At 36.7% G+C, this 26,884-nt stretch overlaps 2 protein-coding genes across 2 annotated transcripts in view; one reads left to right on the top strand and one right to left on the bottom strand.

Annotated features, from left to right (window-relative positions):
- The window catches only part of LOC127156110 (epidermal growth factor receptor), a 33,283-nt gene extending 31,994 nt beyond the window's left edge, over positions 1-1,289 (bottom strand). Inside the window, exon 1 of the mRNA XM_051098837.1 lies at positions 1,000-1,289. Within this exon, the coding sequence (XP_050954794.1) occupies positions 1,000-1,111 (112 nt within the window). The 5' untranslated portion in view covers positions 1,112-1,289. The remainder of the gene's footprint in view (positions 1-999) is intronic.
- Positions 1-26,884, top strand: part of dnah5l (dynein, axonemal, heavy chain 5 like) — a 59,934-nt gene that overhangs the window by 12,829 nt on the left and 20,221 nt on the right. Inside the window, exons 8-60 of the mRNA XM_051098840.1 lie at positions 4,148-4,241; positions 4,951-5,186; positions 5,283-5,374; positions 5,619-5,807; positions 5,894-5,968; positions 6,049-6,123; positions 6,445-6,516; positions 6,611-6,712; positions 7,308-7,494; positions 7,766-7,931; positions 8,032-8,125; positions 8,461-8,559; positions 8,691-8,872; positions 8,950-9,069; positions 9,149-9,349; positions 9,435-9,531; positions 9,670-9,843; positions 10,414-10,503; positions 10,628-10,783; positions 10,981-11,120; positions 11,916-12,067; positions 12,379-12,586; positions 12,871-12,958; positions 13,150-13,270; positions 13,366-13,532; positions 13,978-14,070; positions 14,992-15,195; positions 15,442-15,522; positions 15,615-16,019; positions 16,126-16,244; positions 16,324-16,460; positions 17,001-17,163; positions 17,259-17,370; positions 17,461-17,589; positions 17,699-17,799; positions 17,882-17,980; positions 18,074-18,227; positions 18,672-18,938; positions 20,604-20,732; positions 20,928-21,143; positions 21,301-21,447; positions 21,673-21,845; positions 21,969-22,147; positions 22,276-22,463; positions 22,591-22,785; positions 22,893-23,027; positions 23,133-23,322; positions 23,436-23,653; positions 24,454-24,765; positions 25,069-25,158; positions 25,382-25,618; positions 25,775-25,942; positions 26,036-26,242. Of these exons, the coding sequence (XP_050954797.1) occupies positions 4,967-5,186; positions 5,283-5,374; positions 5,619-5,807; positions 5,894-5,968; positions 6,049-6,123; positions 6,445-6,516; positions 6,611-6,712; positions 7,308-7,494; positions 7,766-7,931; positions 8,032-8,125; positions 8,461-8,559; positions 8,691-8,872; positions 8,950-9,069; positions 9,149-9,349; positions 9,435-9,531; positions 9,670-9,843; positions 10,414-10,503; positions 10,628-10,783; positions 10,981-11,120; positions 11,916-12,067; positions 12,379-12,586; positions 12,871-12,958; positions 13,150-13,270; positions 13,366-13,532; positions 13,978-14,070; positions 14,992-15,195; positions 15,442-15,522; positions 15,615-16,019; positions 16,126-16,244; positions 16,324-16,460; positions 17,001-17,163; positions 17,259-17,370; positions 17,461-17,589; positions 17,699-17,799; positions 17,882-17,980; positions 18,074-18,227; positions 18,672-18,938; positions 20,604-20,732; positions 20,928-21,143; positions 21,301-21,447; positions 21,673-21,845; positions 21,969-22,147; positions 22,276-22,463; positions 22,591-22,785; positions 22,893-23,027; positions 23,133-23,322; positions 23,436-23,653; positions 24,454-24,765; positions 25,069-25,158; positions 25,382-25,618; positions 25,775-25,942; positions 26,036-26,242 (8,115 nt within the window). The 5' untranslated portion in view covers positions 4,148-4,241; positions 4,951-4,966. The remainder of the gene's footprint in view (positions 1-4,147; positions 4,242-4,950; positions 5,187-5,282; positions 5,375-5,618; positions 5,808-5,893; positions 5,969-6,048; positions 6,124-6,444; positions 6,517-6,610; positions 6,713-7,307; positions 7,495-7,765; positions 7,932-8,031; positions 8,126-8,460; positions 8,560-8,690; positions 8,873-8,949; positions 9,070-9,148; positions 9,350-9,434; positions 9,532-9,669; positions 9,844-10,413; positions 10,504-10,627; positions 10,784-10,980; positions 11,121-11,915; positions 12,068-12,378; positions 12,587-12,870; positions 12,959-13,149; positions 13,271-13,365; positions 13,533-13,977; positions 14,071-14,991; positions 15,196-15,441; positions 15,523-15,614; positions 16,020-16,125; positions 16,245-16,323; positions 16,461-17,000; positions 17,164-17,258; positions 17,371-17,460; positions 17,590-17,698; positions 17,800-17,881; positions 17,981-18,073; positions 18,228-18,671; positions 18,939-20,603; positions 20,733-20,927; positions 21,144-21,300; positions 21,448-21,672; positions 21,846-21,968; positions 22,148-22,275; positions 22,464-22,590; positions 22,786-22,892; positions 23,028-23,132; positions 23,323-23,435; positions 23,654-24,453; positions 24,766-25,068; positions 25,159-25,381; positions 25,619-25,774; positions 25,943-26,035; positions 26,243-26,884) is intronic.

Here is a 26,884-nt window from a genome sequence, read left to right as displayed (position 1 = left end):
TAATCAAAAATTAAGTTTTCATACATTTACAGTAGGAATTTTACAAAATATCTTCATGGAACATGATCTTTACTTAATTTCCTAATGATTTTTGTCATAAAAAAAAATCAATAATTTTGACAAATACAATGTATTTTTGGCTATTGCTACAAATGAACCCCAGCGACTTAAGACTGGTTTTGTGGTCCAGGGTCACATTTTTCTTTTATGCCAAAAATTATGTTTCATGAAGATTTTTTGTAAATGTCCTACTATAAATACATCAAAACTTAATTTTTGATTAGTAATACGCACTGCTAAGAAATCCATTTGGACAAGATTTTTTTGCACTCTCAGATTCCAGATTTTCAAAAAGTTATATTATAGCCAAACATTGTCATATCCTAACAAATGATGATGTATATATCTCAATTTCAAAAAATGTACCCTTATAACTGGCTTTGTGGTGCAGGGTCACGTAAATGTAATTGTTAATGACGCTAATAAAACAAAAATCAAAAATCTATCTATCTATCTATATCTAACATCTACCTATCTATCTACATCATGAGGTGTAAGTAAAACATTGTTATTGTTATGACGCTAATGAAAGTCCCTAAAATTCTATCTATCTGTCTGTCTGTCTGTCTGTCTATCTACACTGTGAAATGCAAGTAAAACATTGTTATTGTGGTACGTTTTCATAGAAAATACTATTTTAGTCTTTCTACTTTGAAATTTTACGTTTAATTCGATGTAACTTGCCATTTCTTTGTAATTATTTGTTAAATTTACTAGCAATTTTTGAGTTAAAATTGTTTCAAAGTGAATTCTACACCATATCTTTAGTCTATCTATCTATCTGTTTGTTTACAACTGTCAAAATTGTTCCTTCTGGTATTCTCAAACTTCTCATTTGACACTGTTTTAAAACACGTTTTATGTAGATAGACAAAAGCTACATCTGTTAAAGAGGTGTATGACATTTTTGTTAATGACAGTTGAGGTAACTTCACTCACCTTTCCTCTCAGAAGCGGAGCACCACACCGCGCTTATCAGCACAAGACAGACGATTCCCCATTCACGCAACAGAATTGGTTTCGTAAACTTCATGTTTAACAGCGGAATCATTTTAAAGCATTATGTGTTCAGGTATTCCCGCAAATTAGCAATATGTAGCTCGTACGTTAAATAGTTTTCCAGCAGAGGCAGGTCCCGTTCAGCTCAAGCAACGTGTCTGAGCGCTTCTCCGTACAGCTGTGACGTGACGCAGTTCACCTTTACTGAACGCGACGCAACGCAACTGGATCACAAGGCTCTCATATATTGGTGTGTGTGTGTGTGTGAGTGGGTGTGTGTAAATAGGCACTTACAGCTTTGTGATGTCATATGACACTAAATGCACCTTGCTGATTTAAAAGAAAGGATGAGGTTGTGTAGGGTTTTCCTTCTGGCAAAATGTAAATTTGTTTTGGAAAACTTACAAATAGATATTTATTTAATTTTATCGTTTTTATAATATGCAAATTATACGTACTCTTATTCAATATGCGCATATTTGCATACTATTACAAAGCGTATCTCAGCCATTGCAGTTTTTTTTTTTTTTTTTGGCAGAGTCTGTTTCTTCAAAATCACTTTGTGCATGTATATAATTAACAGTAACAGTAAATTGAACAGTAGTTAAAAAGTAAATTGAACAGTAATATTTTTTTGTATGAGACCTCTGATTTAGGCTGTTTGATCCAAAATACAGCAAAAGCAGTGATATTGTAAAATATGTTTACTATTTAAAATAACTGCTTTTTTCAGTATTCTTTGATGAATAGAAAGATCCAAAGATAAGCATTTATCTGAAATAAAAAAAAAAGATTTTGTAACATTATACACTGTGTGCATAATTATTAGGCACGCTAATATTCTAGTCATATTTTTCTTCCAAGCACATTTTACCAATTCCAAACCACATCAATCTTAATAACTACTATTAATTTTGTATTTAATCATTTATACGTGATATATATTTGTCCATGAAGGCTGGAAGTGAAAAACTCCTTATATTTAGGTGGGCGTAATTATTAGGCACGTTTTCTTTTACATATAAAAAAGCCAAAAAAGAGATTTAACCCAGACTGAAAAGTCAAAAATTATTAAATGCCCATGAGAAGGATGCAATACTAATGCAATACTAGAATTTGCAAAGTTAAGGCATGACCATTGGACAGAGAAATGCTCGTTGGGTCAGCATGGTGAGAAAAAAAACAGTGGAGAAGAAAAGACACGTTAACTGCAAAAGAATTAAAAATTAAAGTGAAGAATTAGCTGTGAAACCATCAGGAACCATTTAGTCTCCAGCGCCACCATTTTCCAGAGCTGCAACCTACCTGGAGTCTTCAGAAGTTCAATGTGTCAGGTTCTCAGAGACTTTTCTTGGGTGAAAAATCCTAAAAAATGACCCTCATTTAAAGAGAATAACATGCTGAAGTGTTGTAAAATACACGAAGACTGTTTTCTATAGGCTTTATAGACAGATAAGGTGAGAGTGACTTTTGAAGGACCAGCATCAAATCCTCTTATACCACTCTTTCAAGAATTTATCTTCCAAAATCTGGCAGTAAGTTTTGGGAGTTCATTTTTTGGGAGTCCATCTCTGCAAGTCAGACTTTTCAGGATAGGAGATATACTAAACATGAACTCCCAAAATGTACTGCTAGATTCTGGAAGACAAATTCTTGAATCAGAAGTACAAGAAGATGTGGTGCTGGTCCTTCAAGAGTCACTCTCAACTTATCTGTCTATAAAGCCTATAAAAAAAAAACTGTCTTCATGTATTTCTTAACACTTCAGAATGTTATTCTTATTAAGTGAGGGTCATTTTTTAGGTTTTTTTCTCAAGCAAAGTCTCTGAGAACCTGACACATTGAACTTCTGAAGACTCCAGGTAGGTTGCAGCTCTGGAAAATGGTGGCGCTGGAGACTAAATGGTTCCTGATGGTTTCACAGCTAATTCTTTACTTTAATTCTTAATTCTTTTGCAGTTAACGTGTCTTTTCTTCTCCACCGTTTTTTTTTTTTTTCTCACCGTGCTGACCCAACGAGCATTTCTCTGTCCAATGGTCATGCCTTAACTTTGCAAATTCTGGTATTGCATTAGTTTTGCATCCTTCTCTTGGGCATTTAATAATTTTTTACTTTTCAGGCTGGGTAAATTTGGCTTATTTATATGTAAAAGAAAACATGCCTAATAATTATGCACACCTGAATACAAGGAGTTTTTCACTTCCAGTCTTCATGGACAAATATATATCATGTATAAATGATTAAATACAAAATTAATAGTAGTTACTAAGATTGATGTGGTTTGGAATTGGTAAAATGTGCTTGGTAAAAAAAATATGACCAGAATATCAACGTGCCTAATAATTATGCACACAGTGTACACTATACTAAGTCAGTATTTTTTTTTTCTTTAGAAACTGTTAGTTTTATTTAGCAAGGATGCTTTAAATTGATCAAAAGTGATGATAAAGACATTCATAATGTTACAAAAGATTTCTGTTTCAGATAAATGCAGTTCTTCTGAGCTTTCTATTCATCAAAGAAACCTGAAAAAAAATCTACTCAGCTGTTTTCAACATAATAATAATAATATGTTTTTTGAGCAGCAAATCCAAATATTAGGATGATTTCTGAAGGATCATATGACTGGAGTAATGATGCTAAATATTCCTTGATGCTAAATATTTGCTTTGAAATCACAGGAATAAATTACATACAACATATTAAAATAGAAAACTTTTTAAAAAGTAAAACTATTTCAAAATTGTACTGTTTTTGCTGTACTTTGGATCAAATAAATGCAGGCTTGGTGAGCAGAAAATATGTAAAATGTAAGTGTAAATATATAAAAATTCCCCTCAAACCCCTTCAGTTGCCATCAATATAATTTAAGAAACAAAAGTATTTTGAAACGTGATATTACACGTCACTTTGTAAGATAAACGCCGCTATGCTATCTGTTTACTCGGCGGAGCTCTGTGTTTACTCGTTATGCTGTGTGCTTTTTTTATTTAGGTGATTAATGCATAATTTATTGCTATAATTATTGGCATAATAATGAAATGTTCTTCAAACAGGCTCATGTTCATCTGTTACTCTCTTTCTCAGGCAATGGCCAGTAGCGCGTCAGTTACCATAGCAACAATAAACTTCGCCTCAGGCTTTCAGTTTGTTCTCACAGATTTGACGAGCCTCGGTCAAGGTGAGTGGTCTAAATTAGCAGCAAAGGGAAAATAATATGATTGTTTATCCTAAACGTGTTTTCGACAACTTTAAAGCTAATTTGAGGTAATTTAAGCAAGTAATGTTACAAACTTTAACTTTTTAAACCTTCGATAGATTGTTTGACGCAGCCTAACCGTCTGAGTTAGCTCTTAAGGAGCTATTTTGCAACAAGGAAGTACTATTAAAGTTTTAAGTAAAGACTTAATTGATAAAATATGTAATTTTACTGTTATTATGTTGACCTGTCAATGCTGATAGGTTTGACCTACGATCAAAAATCCCCAAAAGTCCCATAGACATGTATTTCCATATTTCTGACTGACCAAGAGCTTTCAAGCCACCAAAATTGGCACAGTCAGCTTGGCCTGACTAAGTATCCTATAATTTTCCTAATTAGTTGAAAGTACAGTTTTCGTTTATGGCATGATTCCCAAAAAAAAAGTCCCATTGATTTACACTGGATGTTCGTTATGACCGTTAAGCCAAACTCCTCCTGACAGACTGTTTAAATTTAAACACATGCAATCTTCTTTAAAAGTAGCACGCTGGTAAAATCTCCCGCGTAAAAAGTTTTGCAGCTTGAGAAAGTAACACTAACCTGTAAATATGTTGCCAGTGAATATATGACATCAAAACCTGGGTGTCCTTGAATGATGAAAATGGGTGTCCTGACTTTTAACTCCCAGGAAGAGATTCACAAATATGTCAGAAAATGAAGACCCTCCCCCTATAGATGCCAATGGCACAGAGAAAGAGACAGCTGTTCCTGGGTCAGAAGTGCCTGGCGTGCCCCTGGAAGATAAACAAGGATTCCGGGAAGAAAGCACTATATCAACTTATGAAAATGATGATATAGCAAACCCACTTCTATCTTCACTTTCGGATCTAGAAGTTAAACCACCTCTAACTACCATAAAAACAGGTATGATTAGTTTTTGTGTGTGACATTTTATAATGATCTGTCTTCATATGTATTGATTAGTAGGATTCTTTGTACTGTTCATTTTATTAAATATAGGTGTGGGTAAACACAGAAGAATTGGAGTGCAAAAGGAGAAAACCATCAATCAGACAATACCAGCTGCTATACCCCAGGCAGTCTCCACTGCTGTCAGTAATTTTTTATTTTATTTTATTATTTTAATTAATATTTATTTCATGAAACAGTATATTATTTTGTTTGTGTTTCATTTGTAGTCTGACATTTCATTTTTGTTGCCCGTCAACAAAACTGTGTTCAATAATTATTTTATTTATTCAATAAACCTTTTTACTGAACATGCTATGTGCATATGAATTCATGAGGCAAATGTCTGTAGTTTGCACTTAAGCTGACTTGACTTGTCTTTCTCAGGTGTCGGGGAAGCGCTCTGTGATACTATCAAACGAAGCCCGAAAGGAGAAAATTAAACAGGTTAAAGCTCTCAAAGATGAGCGCAGAGCAGCTCTTGATGGCCGACACAAGTACCTCATCTCAATCATTGCAGAGGTGATCAGCCTGGGGGACGCAGAAGTCGAGGAGGCTATCATCTCGGACGATAAAGTGTGTAAAATATGACACTACTAATGTCCACAAAATCAACAAACATCTGGTTGCCACATATAAATGTGTGTATGTGTGTTCTACAGTTCTACATGATTGAAGAATTCTTCTCAGCCAATGGTTCAAAGAGTCTTACGTTCTTCTACCAAGTCACAGAAACGGTAAAACACACAACCTGATGGTGCAAAATATGCTAAAAGCATGGTATTAACAAGCGATGCCTGCCTTTATTTCTCTATAGTCTCATTCTTGGATTGATACCACAAATTTAGCCTCTGGACAGAAGAAGCTGTTTATCACAACAGGGACTAATGAGGTACAACACCATTACTGTTACTCTTGGTGTTAACAAAGTCCTAAAACTATAAATTCATCATGTGACACTTAAGTATATTAAAACAGAAAACTAGAAAATAGATGTGTCAAATCTAATTTAAGCTAACTTAGGCTAATTAGTATTATTCACAACTAGACAAGCCTGCAAGACAAGTTGTTCCAGAAGGACTGACATTTAATGCAATTTAAGTAGCCCTGGATGGACAGCATGTCCTAAATGGCGAGTGACTAAGTAACTATATATGCATGTTGCTAAGGAGAAAAACAATGAACTGGGTCACTCTTCATTCACTAATTGCAGGGTCTTACCGGGCAGTGTTTGTTTTTCATGAGAATCACGGACAAGGCCATAACGACCACAAACATATCCCAGGTCAGTGTGGGTTGAGGTGGACAGGTTTACTTTTCTTATGTAACTGGTGCTGTTTAGTGTCGTCTATAGGTCATTCTTGTGTCATTCTCTGTAGGAGGTGAATTTCGGAATGCTTGACTGCTCAGAGACTAGTGTCCTGCACAGTTTGGAGTTTCTTTTTACTCAGGTCATGAACCAAGCCCTCAAATCCCAAGAGGTATGATGCATGATTGCATGAATTAGCAGAATGGTGAATGAAAGAGGCCTGTATCCACCTTTTTCTTCCTGTAAGAGTGGGCACGGTCATTTGTAAATTTTACGGGTCTGGCTTCCGGTCTCATCCGCATCCAGCTATTTTTAGCTGTACAAAAAAAGCTTGTTTTGCCTCTTGATATTGCAGATGGGTGTGTCTTACCATATTATTTTAATGTATTATCTTAATTATGAACACACTGGTTTGTAAGCAGTTTAACCGGTTACTACACGTTGTTGTTTTTTTTTTTGGGTATTTCCCTATAGCGGATAATGAACTGGAAGTCTTACCCATAGGTTTACTTCCGTGTTGAAGAAAGAGGTGGATAGGATAGGATATGTAAATCATTGCTTTCTTTCTTGGAACATACGTTCAAATAAAAAGCCATCTTTTGAATTGATTTGTTACATTAAAAAAAATAATTATGCTAATTTACTGGAGCAAGGACAATTTTAAAGGAACAGTTCCCTTAAAACTAAAAGAAAATTCTGAAAGTTTATTTATTCAAGATGTAGATTAATTTGTTTCTGATGACATATTACTCAAACGTTTCCTCCAGGATTGGGGAGCTATAAAAGGTGGTCAAATGAGTCCAGATGTGCAAGACTTCCTGAGATCAGTGGATAAGTTCACATGTACCCTTTCTTCAGTGATGAGGAACATGGAGGAAAAGTTTAGGCTTCAAAACATCCCATCAGCCCCAGACCTGAGTCATATACAGAAGGCTGATGATTATAGTAATGCAGGTAAAAGGCTGAATATGGAGTACAGATAAAAAAAGAGACATTTTATTTGATGTCAAAATAATAATATTTAGGTGAGACAGAAGGCCTAAAACGTGCATAAAATATTTATAGGAATCATCCTAAGGTCACATTTTAGTTGGTAAACAGAAATAACACATTTCACTTTTAATAACCGAAAAGATCACAACCAAAGCACACACACAAAAATAACAAGCCAGCCCTAAACCTTACCTGCTTTTATTCTCTTTTGTTTTTTGGTTTTGGCTTTAAGCTAATAACTCAGAGCTTGTAGAAAGTCTGGAAGCAGTGCTGTTACACTGGGCCAAGCAGATAGAGCAAGTGCTGACAGAGAGTGAACGCATTAGGAGAGAATCAGATGATATTGGACCCTCAGCAGAGCTGGCACACTGGAAGCGAAGAATGATCACCTTCAGCAGGTACCATCCCATCCAACTGTGTTTTTTCTTCATTAATAACATACACGATTGGTATTTAATGTGTCTATGCATATATTTATTAAATTTACTGTTTTTACAGCCTCTTGGATGAAATCAAGGACCCCTATGTGAAGATGGTCGTTGGTATATTGAATGCGGCAAAGTCCAAGACACTGAGTAAATGGAAAGAACTGGTCAGTTTAGTAGATGTTATGTAGTTCTTTGCATTTTCATACTTTTTAATACATAATACATGACAAAAATGTCATTTTAAAATCAAAAGGAAAAAAGTAAGTAATTATGTTTTACATAAAGAAAAAAGGCCATTAACATATGTTGTATTAGACATTATTTTAAGATTTTCCTCCAAAATTTGCTTAATAAATCTAATTCTTATTATTGTGATTCTGTCTGGTTACAATTATTTTTGTTTTTAAATTATTTAAAAAAAATGTATGTATTAAATTCAGTATAACGAAGATGCACAATAATAACATTTTGTTTGTATTATGCTGTTTTCTGTCTATAGGATGCAAATATTACAGTTGTGGCCAATGAGGCTAAAGATAATGTGAAATATCTATCTACTCTGGACAAGTTTTTCGAGCTTTTAGAAAAAAGCTCTCCAGTGAGTGCCAAATTTTTCAACATTCTTCAGTAAACTGTTTTATATCCAAGAGTGTCACAGTATACGTTTTATGTAATTTTGCAAGTTTCAATGGAATATTTCATGTGTAGATCTTTTGCTGTTTGTTTCAGACCACCATGCTGTGTCAAATTCCCAAACTGATGAACAGTATACACATGATTCAGCGTGTGTCTCAATATTACAACACCTCTGAACACATGACATCGCTCTTTGTAAAGGTCACTAATCAAATGGTGACCACCTGCAAGGCGTATCTCTGTCAAGGGGTGACAAAAATCTGGGACTTGGACAGGTTGGTCTTATTTAAGATGCTGAACTGCATCTCAAAATCTGAATAGAGTAAAAACATTGTTCTGTATTCACATTTAGGAAGGAACTGCTTAAGAGGATGAAAGAATGCATTCAGTTGAACCAGGAGTACCAGCAATGCTTCCACCGAATGAAAGAGATATTGCAGGAGAACCCTCTTGAACGGCAATTTGAATTGAGGTTTGTAAACCACAGCTTTAAAGTCACTTTAAAATCTATATTAACCCTATATTTAATTTCTTAACTGTCATACCAACAGTGAAAATTACATTTTTGGAAAGTTTGACACATTCTGCAAACGTCTAGAGAAGATAACAGACATGGCCACAACTCTTGAAGATTTTTCAAGCCTGCAGTTTATGAAAGTTGAAGGTGTTGAGAAAATATACATGCGCTACCAAACGATTGTGACCGGCATCAAATCCAAGACCTACAATGTGCTTGACCACCGCAAATTAGAGGTAAGGTTTCTTATGACTTAGTTAAGTGTTTTTTTTTTTTTTTTTAGACATGATCCATCTCTCATATAACATGTTTTTTTTTTTGTTTGAAAATGACTACATTGAGTTCAGAAGGCAAATCCAGGGCTTGTATCAGTCTCTGGATGCACTGATTGACACTTGGCTTCAACGTCCACTCATTGTAAGGCACATAAATGAAAGAGTCATAGTATTAATTGAACATTTGAATGACTGATCCATTCATTGCAGTTCATGACCTATAGATTACATAAATGCATTCCTCCTACACTGAAAGGAAATTTCTTTACTGCACCCACAGACTCATCAGATCATTGACCTGTTGTCCAAATTTGAAACTAGTGTGGGCAGACAAATGGACCTCACCCAGAAGTACATGTTAGTTCTGCAACGGTATGAAAGTGACCTTGAGTTTGTGCGCAAACTATACCAAAGAGAGAAGAACAATCCCTCTTCTGCGCAATTCAAAACTCCTGTAAGTTCCCTTTTGAGTGATCAGCAAACTGTTGAACTCTAATTCATGTGACCCTGGACCACAAAACCAGTCATAAGGGTCAATTTCTGACTAAATAAGCTTTCCATTGATGTATGTATTTGTTAGGATAGGACAGTATTTGGCAGAGATACAACTGTTTGCAAATCTGGAATCTGAGGGTGCAAAAAAAACAAAATATTGAGAAAATCGCCTTTAATGTTGTCCAAATTAAGTTCTTAGCAATGCACATTTCTAACCAAAAATTATGTTTATATATATTTACGGTAGGAAATTTACGTAATATCTTTGCGGAACATGATCTTTACTTAATATCCTAAAAATGTTTGGCATAAAAGAAAAATTGGTCATTTTGACCCATACAGTGTACTATTGGCTATTGCTACAAATATACCTGTGCTACCTAATTTTGTGGTCCAGGGTCACATATTTAAATAATTTCATGAAGAATGCAAACATGCCCACAACTTATTTTACACGTATTCAAAATATCCAACACAAGTAAAAAACAGAAACTAAAATGCTAATATTGTTTTACATTTTCTGTTGCAGTTGGCTAGTAAAATTCAGTGGTCACAAAACCTGTTTAAAAAAATCCATTTGCCAATGCAGATCCTAAAAGAAAAATTGGATATCATGCAGGTAATTTACAAAGACATGACTGTCACATCTCATCAGTAGATGAACACAGTTTATTTTAAGTTTAAAGGAATTTGTGCCTGCAAAGCATTTTTAAAAAACTCAATTATTTTGTCTTGACTTTAAGATACCAGAGAGGAGGAAGATTATTCAGGCATACAACAAACTTGCTGCCGTGCTCCTGGAGTATGAAATGATACATCACAAAGCTTGGGTTGATGGTGTGGATCTGGGACTGTATGGTCTCAAAGCTTCACTGCTGACCAGACATCCAGAAACCAAGGTTTGCAAATTTATTTCATCACTTCAAGATAGAATTTCAAAATATATTATTCTTTGGCAAAATGGATCATTTTTTGCAAATGTATGCAAGTAATTATTTCATTTTTTGCCTGTTATTATTTATAAACCCATGTTATGTAGTTATGCATTTATTATTTATTTATTTTTTTGGTAATTGAATCCTTCATTTGTGAATAGGTGTTCTATGTAAACCTTGATCCGCTAGTCCTGGAGGTATTGCAAGAGGCAAAAAACATGTATGCATTAGGTGCTAACGTACCTGATGTTATCCACAACATGGCTGCCAAAGAACCTCAGCTGAAGGAGTATCGTACCAAGTAAGTGCATAAAAGATGTACCCTACATTAAAGAACTACTTCAGCCAAAAAATGTAGATGAGTTTGATTCATCATCACAACAGATTTGGAGAAATTTAGCATTACATCACTTGCTCATCGATGAATGGGTGCCGTCAGAATGAGAGTCTAAACAGCTGATAAAAACATTGCAACAAGTAATCCACACAACTTCAGTACATCAGTTAACATTTTGGGAAGTGAAAAGCTGCATGTTTATAATAATCAAATCCATCAAGATGTTTTTAACTATAGATAAGTCCTCTATCTGTAATATTGCTTTCTTCAGCAGTATTGAAAATCTGGTGAGAAATATGCGCAGATTAAGCATCTTTTACAAGCAAAAACAGTGCTATATGTCACAGAATTGGATGTGACAGGACAATGATTCTGACGGCACCCATTCACTGCAGAGAATCCATTGGTGAGCAAGTGATGTAATGTTACATTTCTGCAAATTTGGTCCAATGAAGAAACAGGCTCACCTACATTTTGAAAGGCTTGGGTGTGTAAATTTTTAGCAACTTTTCATTTTTGGGCAAACTACTTCTTCAGAATTACACTGATCATATTACACAAGTAATTGTCACCTTACTTATGCAATATTTGTGGCATGTTTAGTTACTGACTATTAAGTGTTCCAAATCAGATTCTGTGTTGGTTAGTATCAATGTTATCGTTAGACAGAAAGGCATCTCTTCTCATCGACAAACAAGCATAAATTATCGACCTGAATTGAAATGTAACGTTAATACATATTTGTTTCACTGGTCTCAGATTACAGGAGATGCTAAGCAACTTTGATGCAGTAGTCAAGAGGATACCCAGTGTGCTACAGTCCCCAATGAAGCCCTTCATCAGATCTGTGGAGAATGCCCTCTACCCTGGCCTGACCAGTCTCTCATGGACTTCCCTCAATATTGATTATTGTAAACAAAAAATAAAAAACAGTTGAACTTTTTATTATTCATAATGCTAATTTTGGTTTGCAGAAGTTTACAGGGGCCACAAAAAGTATTTAGACACTGAAGGCGGCACACTTAAAAAAATTTCGTTGCGTTAGATAACAAAATATCAACATCACTCCACTAAATAAAGTTTGTGTATAGAATGACATTAAGTGACCTACTGTAGAGTGTAACCTACAGTGTTTATGTGGCTAGTGAAGAGTCATGCACTATGTAGTACACACTGTCTTAGTGTTTAGGAACATACTAAGTCTTTTCCCACTGTTTCTCAGTCATAGGCCATGTGTACAAACCACTGCAAGAGCTGGAGCAAGTAGTGAGGGTAGCTGTGGATATTCTGGAATGTCGAATCGAGCGTACATTAGAATCCATAGCTTCCACCAATCTGCTGACACTGCCCAAAAACCAGCCAGTTACACCTGAGATGTTCCTCACCAATACGGAGACCACTGTCAACGCTGCAAGACATACGCTAAAGATGTGAGTATTTAATTTGATCGCTACAAAGGCAGACCATTCAAAAAGTTCCTCTGACTTAAAGGTACAGTTCATGCAAAAATATAAATTTGCATTACGCCACCAACGGAACATCTGCAGTGAATGGGTGCCGTCAGAATGAGAGCCAAAACAGCAGATATAACATTGCAATAATCCAAGTTTTTATCAGCTGTTTAAACTCTCATTCTGACAGCACCCATTCACTGGACAGATTGTTTTTTGTGCTGTTTAAATGTAATTTGAGGATTTCTTTGTTTTCATTCAAGTGCAAGCAACCAGGTGGAGAGCTCAATGTTAGAGATGGTTGAAGAACTGAAGACAGTGCTGAAACCTTCAGAAAGGGTCAACTTGAAGGTGCAGTTAATGTTTCAGTTATGTACAATAACTGGCTTTTAAATGCTTCATTATTGTGAATAATTATGAAATGCTTTACAGCACTTGATTAGATGGGCTGTTGCTTGTTATGTGTGATATTACTGCTATAAACGGTCAAACTACACAATATAAGTATAGTTTTCTGAGAGAATCTTGATGTGTATGTGCAGGACTACAAATGTCTGCATCCTGATGCCAAGCAGAAGACACGTTGTCTATACTGCCTGCCATGTGCTTTTTATATCATGATGGGACAGTTATGTCAGAGGAACACAGAGGCTCTGGTCAGAGGTATACATGCATTGTGGAATCATGCATCAGTCTGAAAATTGAGACCTTATTATATTTTTGAGTTACTCATTAATGTTGTGTTTTTCATTTGAAAGCTACCAAACGCTCGCTCGATTCTCTGCGGCGCCGGCTGCTCGTTGTGAGCTCCAAGTATCGTTCTTCATCTCAAAGCGAAGCTACTGTTCAGTTTCCACTTTTCAAGGTTTCTGTTGAGCTGGCCATTCCCAGCATCATCTTTAGACCTAGCTTCGAACAGATACAGGTATTGATGTGAAAACAAGGAGTGTAATATCAATATGTAAAGTGCACTTATATCCTACACATTTCAAAATTTTTAGGGGTTAGTAAAAATATTGAAATGAATACTTTTCTTCAGCAAGGATGCAATAAAATGATCAAATGTGAAATTGAAGACATTTAGAATTTACAAAAGATTTCTATTTCAAATGAAGTTATAAAATCCTGAAAAAGTACCATGATTTCCACAAGCAGCACAACTATTAGAATGATTTTTTTGGAGGATCATGTGATACTGAAGACTGGAATATTAGCTACTGAAAATTCAGTTTTGTTGTTACAGAAATATTTCACATTTTACAATACATTCAAATAGAAAACAGCTATATCTTTGTGTGCGTAAGTACTGATATGAATTTAAATTCTATAACTTTTTGATTTCTAAACACTTATTTGTCTTTGTTTTGCAGGGCATTCTCAATAAAGCTGTGAACATGGTGCTTTCAATGGCAAAGGATATTCCACTCTGGCAATATTCCCATGTCCAACAAGAACAATTGGAGGTAAAAGAATTAAAGGACCTTAAGGGAAAAGTTCACTTCCAGAACAAAAAATGACAGATAATTTATTCGCCCCCTTGTCATCCAAGATGTTCATGTCTTTCTTTCTTCAGTCATAAAGAAATTATGTTTTTTGAGGAAAATGTCAGGAATGTTCTTCATATAGTGGACTTCTATGCTGCCTGTGAGTTTGAACTCCCAAAATGCAGTTTAAATGCAGATTTAAAGGGCTCTAAACGATCCCAGCTGAGGAAGAGGGGTCTCATCTAGTTTTAGCATTTCCTAAAAAATGTACAAATTATATATTTTTTAACCTCGAATGCTTGTCTTATCTAGCTCTGCGTGAACTCTGTGTGTTCCGGTTCATGACAGGTTAGTGTATATCAAAAAAACCCCATTTCATTTTCTCTTCCAACTTGAAAATCATCCTACATCACTGTTTTACCTTTTTTTGTAAAGAGTGTTTGACCCTCCTTGCACGTTCACTTTGTAAACACTGGTTCGGTACTTCTGCAGCAATGTAGGATGATTTTGAATTTTTTAAAAATGAAAATAACCGATCGTTTCACTAGATAAGACCCTTCTTCCTCGGCTGGGATCATTTAGAGCCCTTTAAAGCTGCATTTGAACTGCATTTTGGGAGTTCAAACTCACAGGCACCATTGAAGTCCACTATATAGAAAAAAATCCTGAAATGTTTGCCTCAAAAAACATGATTTCATTATGACTGAAGAAAGAAAGACATGAACATCTTGGATGACAAGCGGGTGAATAAATGTATCTGTAACAATGTACACTTGATTTTTGCATATTTTTACACCCTGATAATTGCAAAATTATCCTCTGGTAGTTAATTGCATGTAACAGATGCGTTATAAACTTTATCAGAGGTTAGTTAACTGTTAAAGTCTTGTGACTCCATAGGTAGAGCAGGCAGCAGCACGTGAGCTTGGAGATGAAGCTCTAGTCACTAAACCGCTCGTGCTGAGGACTCTGGACAGACAGGTGACGGAACATAAGGATGTGAACAAGGCTTTGTCCCAGCTTGTCCCTGTGGTGTCCTCCCTCAAAGCAGATGCTGGGGACATCCTGAAAGGGCTGTCTCAATTTTCAGACCTGTGGAAACAGGTACTCAGATTTTATTATTATTATTTTTTAATACATTGAAATGAATCCAGTCCACAACAGTTTGTAAAAAATAATGTCGCAAGTACACTATATAAATTCTAATTATATTAAATATAAAATAAAAGATAAGTATATATGTTATTTAGGAGTGAGATATGATCCAGACATGTTTATGACAGACACATACACATTATGTAGCATCAGGACATCAAAATGTGTGACATTTCATGCTTTCCTCTAATCTAGGACCCAGCAGAACAGGTGAAAGCTTTTTTGGAGACCAAACCATTGTTGTCAGAATTCAGCGCCAAACTATCTCTGTATTCTGTACGTAATTGTTAAATAAGTCTTGTAAAATTTAAAGATAGCTGCAGTCTAACTGAAAGTGATCCTAATTTCCACTACATGTGTTTGATTAGACTTATGAGACCCGGATTCAAGAACTTCCTTCCACGTGCACCGTCTGCCCCATTCTCTACGAAACTGACTCTCTCAAACTGTCCCTCATTCAAGAGTGTCGCACCTGGAAACGTGCATTTGGTGCAGCTCTTAACCAGAAGGCCTCTGTGGGCATGGCTGAGATTAGCTCTTTTGTGGATGGGGTGAGCAAGCAGCTGCAGAGGCCCATCTCCGACCTGGATGACGTGAGGGAAACCATGGCTGCCCTGCAAGAGATACGAGAAGCAGAGATACGGATAGAGACCACCAGAGGACCGGTTGAGGAATCGTTCGCTCTGCTAAATCGCCATGAGCTGTTCTTCAGTGATGGAAATGCGGAAAAGATTGATGGGGTTGTGTACGCTTGGAAGGAACTTAATGTGATGGTAAGAGAATTGTTTTGAGACCACATGAAATAGTATTAAAACATGGTAATTAATTCTCTTTATGGGTTTGTTTTTAAATAAACGTTGATCTGTGTTTAATTTGAAGGCAAAAGAAACTCAGAATAAGCTTTTGGAAATTCAACCTCAAATGAAGGCTGAGCTTGTAGCTGGAGTTGAGGTCTTCCAGCAATCTGTGCAAACTTTCTATGCTGACTATGACAACAGGTTAATTTGCATTACAGTCTCTTGCATACCTCTATCAGTGATTATAGTGTCTTATTAAAGCCTCTGTTTGTGTGTTCAGTGGTCCTGGAGTTGCAGGTTTGGCCCCACGTGAAGCCAGTGACAGGTTGCAAATTTATCAGGCCAGGTTTGATGAACTGTGGAGGAAATTCGTCACCTTTTCTAGTGGTGAAGAACTGTTTGGCCTCCCCGTTACAGGTGCTTCTGTGTTTCCTACCTTGTTAGTGTGAGTTTAGGTTCAGAAAGGATTTGAATGAAAATGGGGTGGTCAACGATAGACAAATAATCTGTTAAACAGGTTGTACAGTCATTTGTTTCTGGATTTCATGTTCAATTTTAGTTGTCATTTTTTTTTTGTCAACTGGAAATTGTCAATGTTTTGTCGTCTGAATGATTTACACCAATGGTATACAATAGTACAACCCACTGAACAGACTGTATTCCTCATAACTGTATATTCTGTACAATATATTTTAAAATGGAATTTATTCCTGCAATGCAATGCGATGATTCTTCAGAAATCATTCTAATATGGTGATTTGGTGCTTAAGAAACATTTTTTATTATGGTTAATATTGAAAACAGTTGTGCTGATTAATGTTTTTTGTGAAACCATTTTTCATTGATTCTTTAATGAATAGAAACTTCAAAAGAACAGCATTTTCTGTCACTTTTGGTCAATTTTATGTATCCTTGCAGAATGAAAGTGTTAATTCTCTCTTTTTTTTCACCTCTCAGAATATCCTGATCTTCACAGAATCAAACGAGAACTCAACCTTTTGTCCAAGCTGTACAGCCTGTACAATTCTGTGATTGACAGCGTTTCTGGCTACTATGACATACTATGGGCCGACCTCAATATAGAGAAGATAAACAGTGAACTGCTGGATTTTCAGAATAGGTTTTTATGATTTTCCTTTTGTAATTAAACTAATTAACGAACATTCTGTACTGAATGAAGTGAATTTCGATGCGTATTTTGTAATTCTTTTCAAGGATCCGTAAGCTACCTGGGGCCCTGAAGGAGTGGCAAGCATTCAATGATCTAAAAAAGACAATTGATGACTTTAATGAAACCTGTCCTCTACTCTACATGATGGCAAATAAGGTGATGTTAAGCAAGCATCTGTTCAACAAACAAAAACAATTTTTTTTTATTAACAGACATTTTTTAATTAACATACACATTCACAACTAGGCAATGATGTCCCGACATTGGCAGCGCTTAACTGATCTTACCGGCCACAAGTTTGAAGTGGAAGCTGCAAATTTTAGCCTTCGAAATATCATGGAAGCACCTCTGCTAAAGAACAAAGAAGATATTGAGGTATTGTGCAGGCAAAATATTCCATTTAACATAACCATAATGGTATTAGATTGCATGCATAAAAAAGCACAAGGCAGTCAGTATCTTATAAAAAACGTCTGGGTGCCAGGATGTGTGTATCAGCGCCGTTAAGGAGCGAGACATTGAGGCCAAACTCAAAGATGTTGTGACTGAATGGAGCAGCCATCAGTTCACATTTGCATCATTCAGGTCAGAAGGAATTAATCTGTGATTAAGTTCATTAATTTGGCATGAAATAAATTCATTTAAAAAAGGTTTTTATTTCTTTTAGGAATCGTGGAGAGCTGCTGCTAAAGGGGTCGGACACGTCTGAGAAAGTGGCGTTGATGGAGGACAGTCTTATGGTGCTTGGGTCCCTAATGAGTAACAGGTAACAGGTTTTGTGTTACTTATATGTGTGTGTCACATTTAATATTGTATTTCATTACGGTTTCATGTAAATTTGATGGAATTCTTGTTTTAGATATAATGCTCCATTTAAGCCCACCATCCAGCAGTGGGTGCAGAAGTTGTCAAACAGTTCAGAGGTGATTGAGAAGTGGCTCACAGTGCAAAATCTGTGGCTGTATCTGGAGGCTGTGTTCGTGGGTGGAGACATTGCCAAACAACTGCCGCAGGTAACATGAACCCAAATACATTATTCAGTTTTTCGTACCTTATGAGCTGTCCGCTATCTACATACTGTAGGCAGCTACCTTCCAAGGGGCTGTTTACACAAAACATGTTTTTCCATTCTACTGTGCTACTTTTCCATCTGAACATTGTGTTCGTATTTTTCAGCATCTGGTGCATGACAGAGCATTCTAAAAACGCAATGCTCAAGTTAAAAGAAGATATACTTTTGAAAATCTCTCAAGGTCGAGACCTTGAGCTTTTTTCTCAATTCCACTGCCAGCATCTTGCATTTTTGCTTAAAAAACAAAAAGAAATTAAATAAAAATTTTGTGAATAGCCTCTAAAGTACCTATCTCTCTTGACACTCACTTGCATGCATTGCACAAAAAGCACTGCTCATGTGACATTTTTTATGCTTAACATTTCTGAAAATGTACTCTTTGCAGGAGGCTAAACGCTTCCAAACCATCGACAAATCATGGCAGAGGATAATGCAGCGGGCACACGAGATTCCTGGTGTGGTTCAGTGCTGTGTCGGGGACGAAACACTCCAGCAGCTGCTGCCACACCTTCTGGAACAGCTAGAAGTTTGTCAGAAATCTCTGAGCGGATACCTGGAAAAGAAACGCCTCGTCTTCCCACGGTTCTTTTTCGTCTCTGACCCTGTGCTGTTGGAGATACTGGGTCAAGCGTCTGACTCACACACCATACAGGTGCATTTTTCTAACTTTGGGATTTTAGAAGTATGTCATTATGCCATATAATAGTTCAAACTTAATTGACCCTTCGCAAACAGCTTGATTGACAGGCCAATCATAACACAGATTCCGCCATTCAGTCCAACAAACAAATCAGTCAGGAGAGATTAACTTCAGTACGTCTTTCCGCATTTAAAATAAAAAAAACGTTCTGATGCTCGTTCACGTTTTTTTGGGCTTTAAAGGAGAAGTCCACTTCCAGAATAACAGTTTACAGATAATGTACTCACCCCCTTGTCATCCAAGATGTTCATGTCTTTTCTTCAGTCGTAAAGAAATTGTGTTTTTTGAGGAAAACATTTCAAGATTTTTTCTCCACATAATGGACTGATATGGTGCCCCAAGTTTGAACTTCCAAAATGCAGTTTAAATGCGGCTTCAAACGATCCCAAATGCAGTTGTAAACAATCCCAGCCGAGGAAGAAGGGTCTTATCTAACGAAATGATTGGTTATTTTCATTTATAAAATACAATTTAAATACTTTTTAATCTCAAATGCTCGTCTTGTCTTGCTGTCCCTGAACTCTGTGTATTCTGGCTCAAGACAAGTAGGGTATGTGGAAAAACTCTGATCGTATTTTCTCCCTCAACTTTAAAAATAATTTCAAAATCATCCTACATCGCTGCGGAAGTACTGAACCCAGTCTTTGCAAAGTGAACATGCAAAGAAGATCAAACACCCTTAACAAAAAAGGTAAAACAGCGATATAAGGTGATTTCATGATGAGCGAGAAAATACGATACAAGTTTTTCGAAATACCCTGTCTTGACCCAGAATACACAGGGAGAGCAAGACAAGACGAGCGTTTGACATTAAAAAGTATAAATTGTATTATTTTTATGAAAATAACCGATCATTTCGCTAGATAAGACCCTTCTTCCTAATCTGGGATCGTTTACAGCCGCATTTGGGATCGTTTGAAGCTCCATTTAAACTGCATTTTGGAAGTTCAAACTCTGGGCACCATATCAGTCCACTATATTGAAAAAAATCCTGAAATGTTTTCCTCAAAAAACATAATTTCTTCACGACTGAAGAAAGAAAGACATGAACGTCTTTGATGACAAAGGCGTGAGTACTATATCTGTAAATTGTTGTTCTGGAAGTAGAATTCTCCTTTAAGTAAAGAAGTAAAGACGTTCGGTTCACGTGTCGTTTGATCTAATAATAAGGCAATACAGTGATCTATCATGACACATTAAAGAGCCACAAAATGGTATTTATTGTTTGAGTTTTTAAAAAATGTCAACATTTTAAAGCTGAGACCTTGTTTCATACTGGAAGTAACCTGCTCTGTCTTGTCTGTCGGCTTGTTGTCAGTTTCCTCTTTGTTCCACAATGTATTTTTCACTGCGTGAGAACTTGTGCAGTGTGAGAGCGGCATTGTTTGTCGGACACAGCAACAGTAACTAACGAGGGCGGGTTTTTTTTTTGAAAGGTCAATTATGGTCATAAGCAGCATTTAGTATTATGTTAAATGTAACATGGGTTGCTTATACTATGTATGTTAATACTTATATACTATATAATACTATATACGTTTTTAATATCTAACTATAGCAGGTAATGAATGAGAAAATTCCTCAATAACCTCCTTTTTTTCTCTTTGTGCCCTTCAGGTTCACCTGTTGAACCTTTTTGATAATGTGAACAGAGTTGTGTTTAATGAGAAGAACTATGACCAGATACTAAGCTTTCAGTCACAAGAAGGAGAAACAGTGAATCTGAGTGAACCAATCAATGCCCAGGTACAACATGTTTGAAATGGCATAAAAATACTTAACTGTAGCATTAAAAAAAATAATACCTCAGATTATATGGAGAGGTATGCTATCACCTCTCAGTTATTGGGGTTTATGGTTTCTGCCTGATGGATGATAAAACTCACAAAAAATCCTATAGATATACTGATAACGATGATAGTTAATGATGTCACCCCACAGGGTAATGTAGAAGCCTGGCTGGGTCTGTTACTGGATGGAGTCAAGAAGACCATTCACAACATCATACGACAGGCCCACATGGTTATTAGTGACCAGGGCTTTAAACTGGTGGAGTTCCAGTCGATGTTCCCTGCTCAGGTTGGACTGCTCGGCATACAGCTCATCTGGACCAGAGATGCTGAGGAGGCTCTCTGTAATAGCAGGACTGACAAAAAGGTGTCTTATGTCAATCAGGATGTTGTAGTTTAGAAATTGACAGCTTTCTTTTATATATTCAGTAATATTCAGCCTATATGTTCTCTTACAGTCTGACATTGTTTTGTTGGATGTTTTCCATATTTTGTTGATCATTTTGCCTTTTTTTCTACAACAGATAATGCAGACTACTAACCAGAAATTCCTGGATCTTTTGAACGAACTGATTGATATGACTACTCACGATCTGACCAAGATGGAGAGAACCAAATATGAGACGCTCATCACAATACATGTTCACCAGAAGGACATTTTTGATGACCTGGTGATTGATTTTTGGGCTCTTGAGTATAAATTGGTTGCTAAGCATCCTCTTTAAATAGCTTTTTACTTACAGACCAAACTGAACACAGCCTTTTCATGTTTTTCAATATTATTTAATGAATAAAAAGATCAAAATCACATTCATTTGAAATAAAGCCTGTAGAAACCCTGTACGTGATTGGTTTCACTTTTAACCTTTACATTGCCTTTTTATGTTCATCTCAAGGTGCGAATGAACATCCGATCACCTTTAGACTTTGAATGGCAGAAACAGTCTCGCTTCTACTTCAAAGAAGATATGGATAGATGCATAATCCAAATCACTGATGTGGAATTTGATTACTGTAATGAGTATCTGGGCTGCACTGATCGTCTGGTGATCACACCGCTCACTGACAGGCAAGTGTAGATGAAGATGCCAGAAACTAAGGAAGCATCAGTAAAAAAAAATGGCTCTTAATGAGTAGCACCCATTGTCTCCGGTGCTTTAACCACCTGTTTATTTTGGCTGGCTCCTTGCAGATGTTATATCACATTGGCCCAGGCTTTAGGGATGAGCATGGGAGGGGCTCCTGCTGGCCCTGCTGGAACAGGAAAAACTGAAACCACCAAAGACATGGGTCGGTGCCTGGGAAAATACGTGGTTGTCTTTAATTGCTCCGACCAGATGGACTTCCGTGGACTGGGCCGCATCTATAAAGGTTGAGTGCACCTAAACTAACTTCTCTTTCACCTTATACAGAGCACCTGTAATTATGATAGCGGATGCATATTTAACATGTGTGGCCTTTTCCATTGGCGTTTCATGTTTATAATGTTTGTCAAACAGGATTAGCTCAGTCTGGCGCATGGGGTTGTTTTGATGAGTTCAACCGCATCGAGCTGCCTGTGCTCTCAGTAGCTGCTCAACAAATCTACATCGTCCTGCAGTGCAAGAAGAACAAAAAAACTCAATTCATATTCACTGATGGAGATGTGGTGGATATGGATAGAGAGTTTGGCATCTTCCTTACTATGGTAATGTGACAAACTTTTATGTCATGGAACTATACTGCAGCCATATGGGAAATGACCTGACATTTTTTTTGGTCTTACTCTTTCTTCAGTATTCTCCCCCTCCATTAAATATTCATTTTCATCACAGAACCCAGGTTATGCTGGTCGACAGGAGCTCCCTGAGAACTTGAAAATTCAGTTCCGCACAGTGGCCATGATGGTACCTGACCGAGCCATCATCATGAGAGTGAAACTTGCCAGCGCAGGTTTCCGTGAAAATCAAGTCCTTAGCCGCAAGTTTTACACTCTGTACAAACTGTGTGAAGAACAGCTTTCGAAGCAGGTACTTAATACACCGAATCGAGCTGCCTTTTAAAGTGTCATGAAGCCCTCCCATTTCCTTTGTTGATGGTCATGCTACTTGCTGATCATTTCTGTATCTCTCAACAGGTTCATTATGACTTTGGCTTGAGAAACATATTGTCTGTTTTGAGAACTCTGGGTGCTGTGAAGAGATCCAACCCAGCTGAGCCAGAAAAGACTGTGGTCATGAGAGTTCTGCGTGACATGAACCTCTCCAAACTGGTGACTATGAATGATCCAAATCTGTTTGGAAATAACAAAGTTATAGGATAAATGTGTCACAGGTATTTTTATAAACTGACTCCGTTCCTATATCCCTCCATACAGGTGGATGAAGATGAGCCCCTGTTCATGAGTCTGATTAACGACTTGTTTCCGGGCATCCAGCTGGATAAAGCTGGTTATCCTGACCTGGAAGCTGCAATCACCAAACAAGCTGAAGAAGCCGGATTGATTGCACACCCACCCTGGATTCTCAAACTTGTTCAACTATATGAGACACAGAGAGTGAGACATGGTTAGACATTATCCATTTTACTTCTATTAAAGTGAGTTTTGTCATATGCCCAGGCTGTTTCGGAAAAGAGGACAATGCTGTCCTCACACCATGTATGTGTTCTCTTTGTGTAGGTATGATGACTCTTGGTCCCAGTGGAACAGGAAAAACTACATGTATCCACACTCTAATGAAAGCAATGACAGATTGTGGAAATCCACACAAAGAAATGAGAATGAATCCCAAGGCTATTACTGCTTCCCAGATGTTTGGCACATTGGATGTGGCCACAAATGACTGGACAGATGGTGTCTTTTCCACACTTTGGAGGAAAACTTTAAAAGCCAAGAAGGTGAGACAGTTGATGTCAAAAAATGACCTGCTGCTCTTGATATACACAGTTGAGGTCAAAAGTTTACATACACCTTGCAGAATCTGCAAAATGTTAATTATTTTACCAAAATAAGATGAATCATACAGAATGCATGTTATTTTTTATTTATTACTGACCTGAATAAGATATTTCACATAAAAGATGTTTACACAATTCACCAGATAAAATAATAGTTAAATTTATAAAAATTTAATTGAAAACTGTGTTTACATGCACTTTATTCTTAATACTGTGTTGGGACTCATATGCAACTACAGAAAATTCAAACACTCACTGATGCTTCTAAAGGAAACATGATTCGTGAATTTAAATATCAAGGTAAATGTAACTTATTTTGTCTTCTTGGAAACATGCAAGTATCTTCTGTAGCTTCTAAAGGGCATTACTAAATGAAAAAATAGGATATTACATGATATACACATTGTCATTCTGTTCAAAAGTCGGTTCAAATACACGAAAATTCAGGTAACAACGCAGTATGAAGAATGAAGTGTATCTAAACTTTTGAATGGGGTAATTTTTTTCAATTCAACTATTCTTTTCTTTTGTGGACTATATGTAAAGGTATTTTATGTGAAATGTCTTATTCAGGTCAGTACTAAATAAAAAAATAGCATCCATTTTGTATGATCCCTCTTGTTTTGGTAAAATAGGTAACATTTTTGCAGATTCTGCAAGGTGTATGTAAACTTTTGACCTCAACTGTACATCTAAGTACTTAAAATTCCCAAATAAATCACATGGTGAAAATTTCACAGGGAGAACACATATGGATTGTTCTTGATGGTCCAGTCGATGCCATCTGGATTGAAAATCTCAACTCCGTCTTAGACGACAACAAAACCCTCACCCTGGCAAACGGAGACCGAATACCAATGGCTCCCAACTGTAAGGTGGTATTTGAGCCACACAACATCGACAATGCATCTCCTGCCACTGTGTCCCGCAACGGAATGGTCTTCATGAGCTCCTCTGTTCTGGATTGGCAACCCATACTGCAGGCCTGGCTGCAAAAGATCCCAGCAACACAGGCTGAAGTGCTACTGGCCTCCTTCAACTCTGTCTATCAGGTGACAGCTAGACATGTGGGCAACGTTTCACATGCTCTCTAATACATAGATTATTGAAGTACAGCTTAACTGTTAGTTACATTTTGAGTGGTATCTAGTTATATAAAGTGCTTAAACATCAATACAAAAATGGATCAATACAACGCTTGTAAACCATTTAAGCCAGCAAGTGGTTTATGAATATAAAAAGCTCTATTGATTTTTTTTGTTTTTTGTTTTTTGGACCTTGCCAAGGGAAAGGTTAGAGAGGATTTTGTACACAGTTTTGAAAAGCTCTCACTGACTATTGACTATTTTCCACAGGATTTGATGACGTTTGTCTTCACTGCAGTTTCCCCCAAAATGCAGCTGCTTGAGTGCATGTACATCAAGCAAACAATTGATTTATTACAGGTAAACTGTGATGCACAGTCACAATCATTTTCAGGTATCATGAAATTAAGCTTGAGCGGATTATTTAATTAATATACTCTATCATGTTGGAATTTTGGACACACTTAATCAGTGTAATTCATGTTAATGATCTTAATAGAATGATCTTGAGCTATAATCTTGGCAAATGGTGTCTACTTTAAAGAAGCTCAAATATAAAATGGTTCTGATTTGTTTAACACAGGGTCTGTTGCCAGCTGTTGAAGAGAAACACCTAACAGCGGCTCACATCAAACGTCTCTTCATATTTGCTGTGATGTGGTCTGTTGGTGCTTTGCTGGAATTGGATGATCGAGCCAAAATGGAGGTTTACCTTAAACAGCACAATGCCAAGTTGGACCTCCCCAAGACACAGGGGGACCAAACCATCTTTGAGTTTGTGGTCAGTGCAACTGGAGAATGGGATCTCTGGTCTACAAGGGTAAGGCCATTATTTGTTAAGTATAATGTTATGATCTCTTATTATAGCATGCTGCAATTTTACGTATTTTTCTTAGTTCCAACCTTCCTGTGAATCTTTTTATTCATTACATGAATAAGTCATGATTTTTAAACATAATTGCAATGCCATCATTAGGTGCCAGAGTATCACTACCCCAAAGACACAGTTCCTGACTATGCCTCCATTCTCGTACCCAATGTTGACAATATTCGGACTGACTTCCTGATGCAAACCGTTATGAAGCAAGGCAAAGCTGTCCTGCTCATTGGTGAACAGGGAACAGCTAAGACAGTCATGATCAAGGTACATGTCTGTTTCAGTTGATCTGTGGTATTTGGCTATTCAAATTCACCACGCTAATTCTGACAAAACTATGTAATCCAAATCTCCCCACAGGGCTACATGAGCAAGTACGACCCAGAAACGCATTTGAGCAAAAGCCTAAACTTCTCCTCGGCCACTTTGCCTGGCATGTTCCAGCAGACTATCGAGAGTTACATAGACAAACGCATGGGCACCACTTATGGACCTCCAGGTGGGAAGAAGATGACCGTCTTTATTGACGACATCAACATGCCAGTTATCAATGAGTGGGGTGATCAGGTGAGGAGTTGCATGCACATTTATGACTTAATTTGCCAAAAATGTACCCCTTTTGTCTGTTTCTTTGTGCATACTATACAGTTAAAGTCAAAAGTTTACATACATCTTGCAGAATCTGCAAAATGTTAATTATTTTACCAAAATAAAAGGGATCATACAAAATGCATGTTATTTTTTATTTAGTACTGACCTGAATAAGATTTTTTTTTTTTTTTTTTGCATAAAAGATATTTACATATAGTCCACAAGAGAAAATAGTAGTTGAATTTATGAAAAATGACCCTGTTCAAAAGTTTACATACACGTGATTCTTAATGCTGTGTTGTTCCCTGAATGATCCACAGCTGTTTGTTTTAATTGAACTTATTTTGTCTTCCGGGAAACATGTAGGTATCTTCTGTAGCTTCTGAAGGGCAGTACTAAATGAAAAAAATAGGATATTTAGGCAAAATAAGAAAAATATACACATCTTCATTATGTTAAAAAGTTTACACCCCCGGCTCTTAGTGCATTTTTTTTCCTTCTGGAGCATCAGTGAGTGTTTGAACCTTCTGTAATAGTTGCATATGAGTCCCTCAGTGTAAAAAAGGTGGATCTCAAAGTCGTACAGTCATTGTTGGAAAGGGTTCAAATACACAAAAA

The sequence above is a fragment of the Labeo rohita genome, chromosome 24 (assembly GCF_022985175.1).
Source record: "Labeo rohita strain BAU-BD-2019 chromosome 24, IGBB_LRoh.1.0, whole genome shotgun sequence".
NCBI classification, from domain to species: domain Eukaryota; kingdom Metazoa; phylum Chordata; class Actinopteri; order Cypriniformes; family Cyprinidae; genus Labeo; species Labeo rohita.
This window is presented reverse-complemented; position numbering and strand designations above follow the sequence as displayed.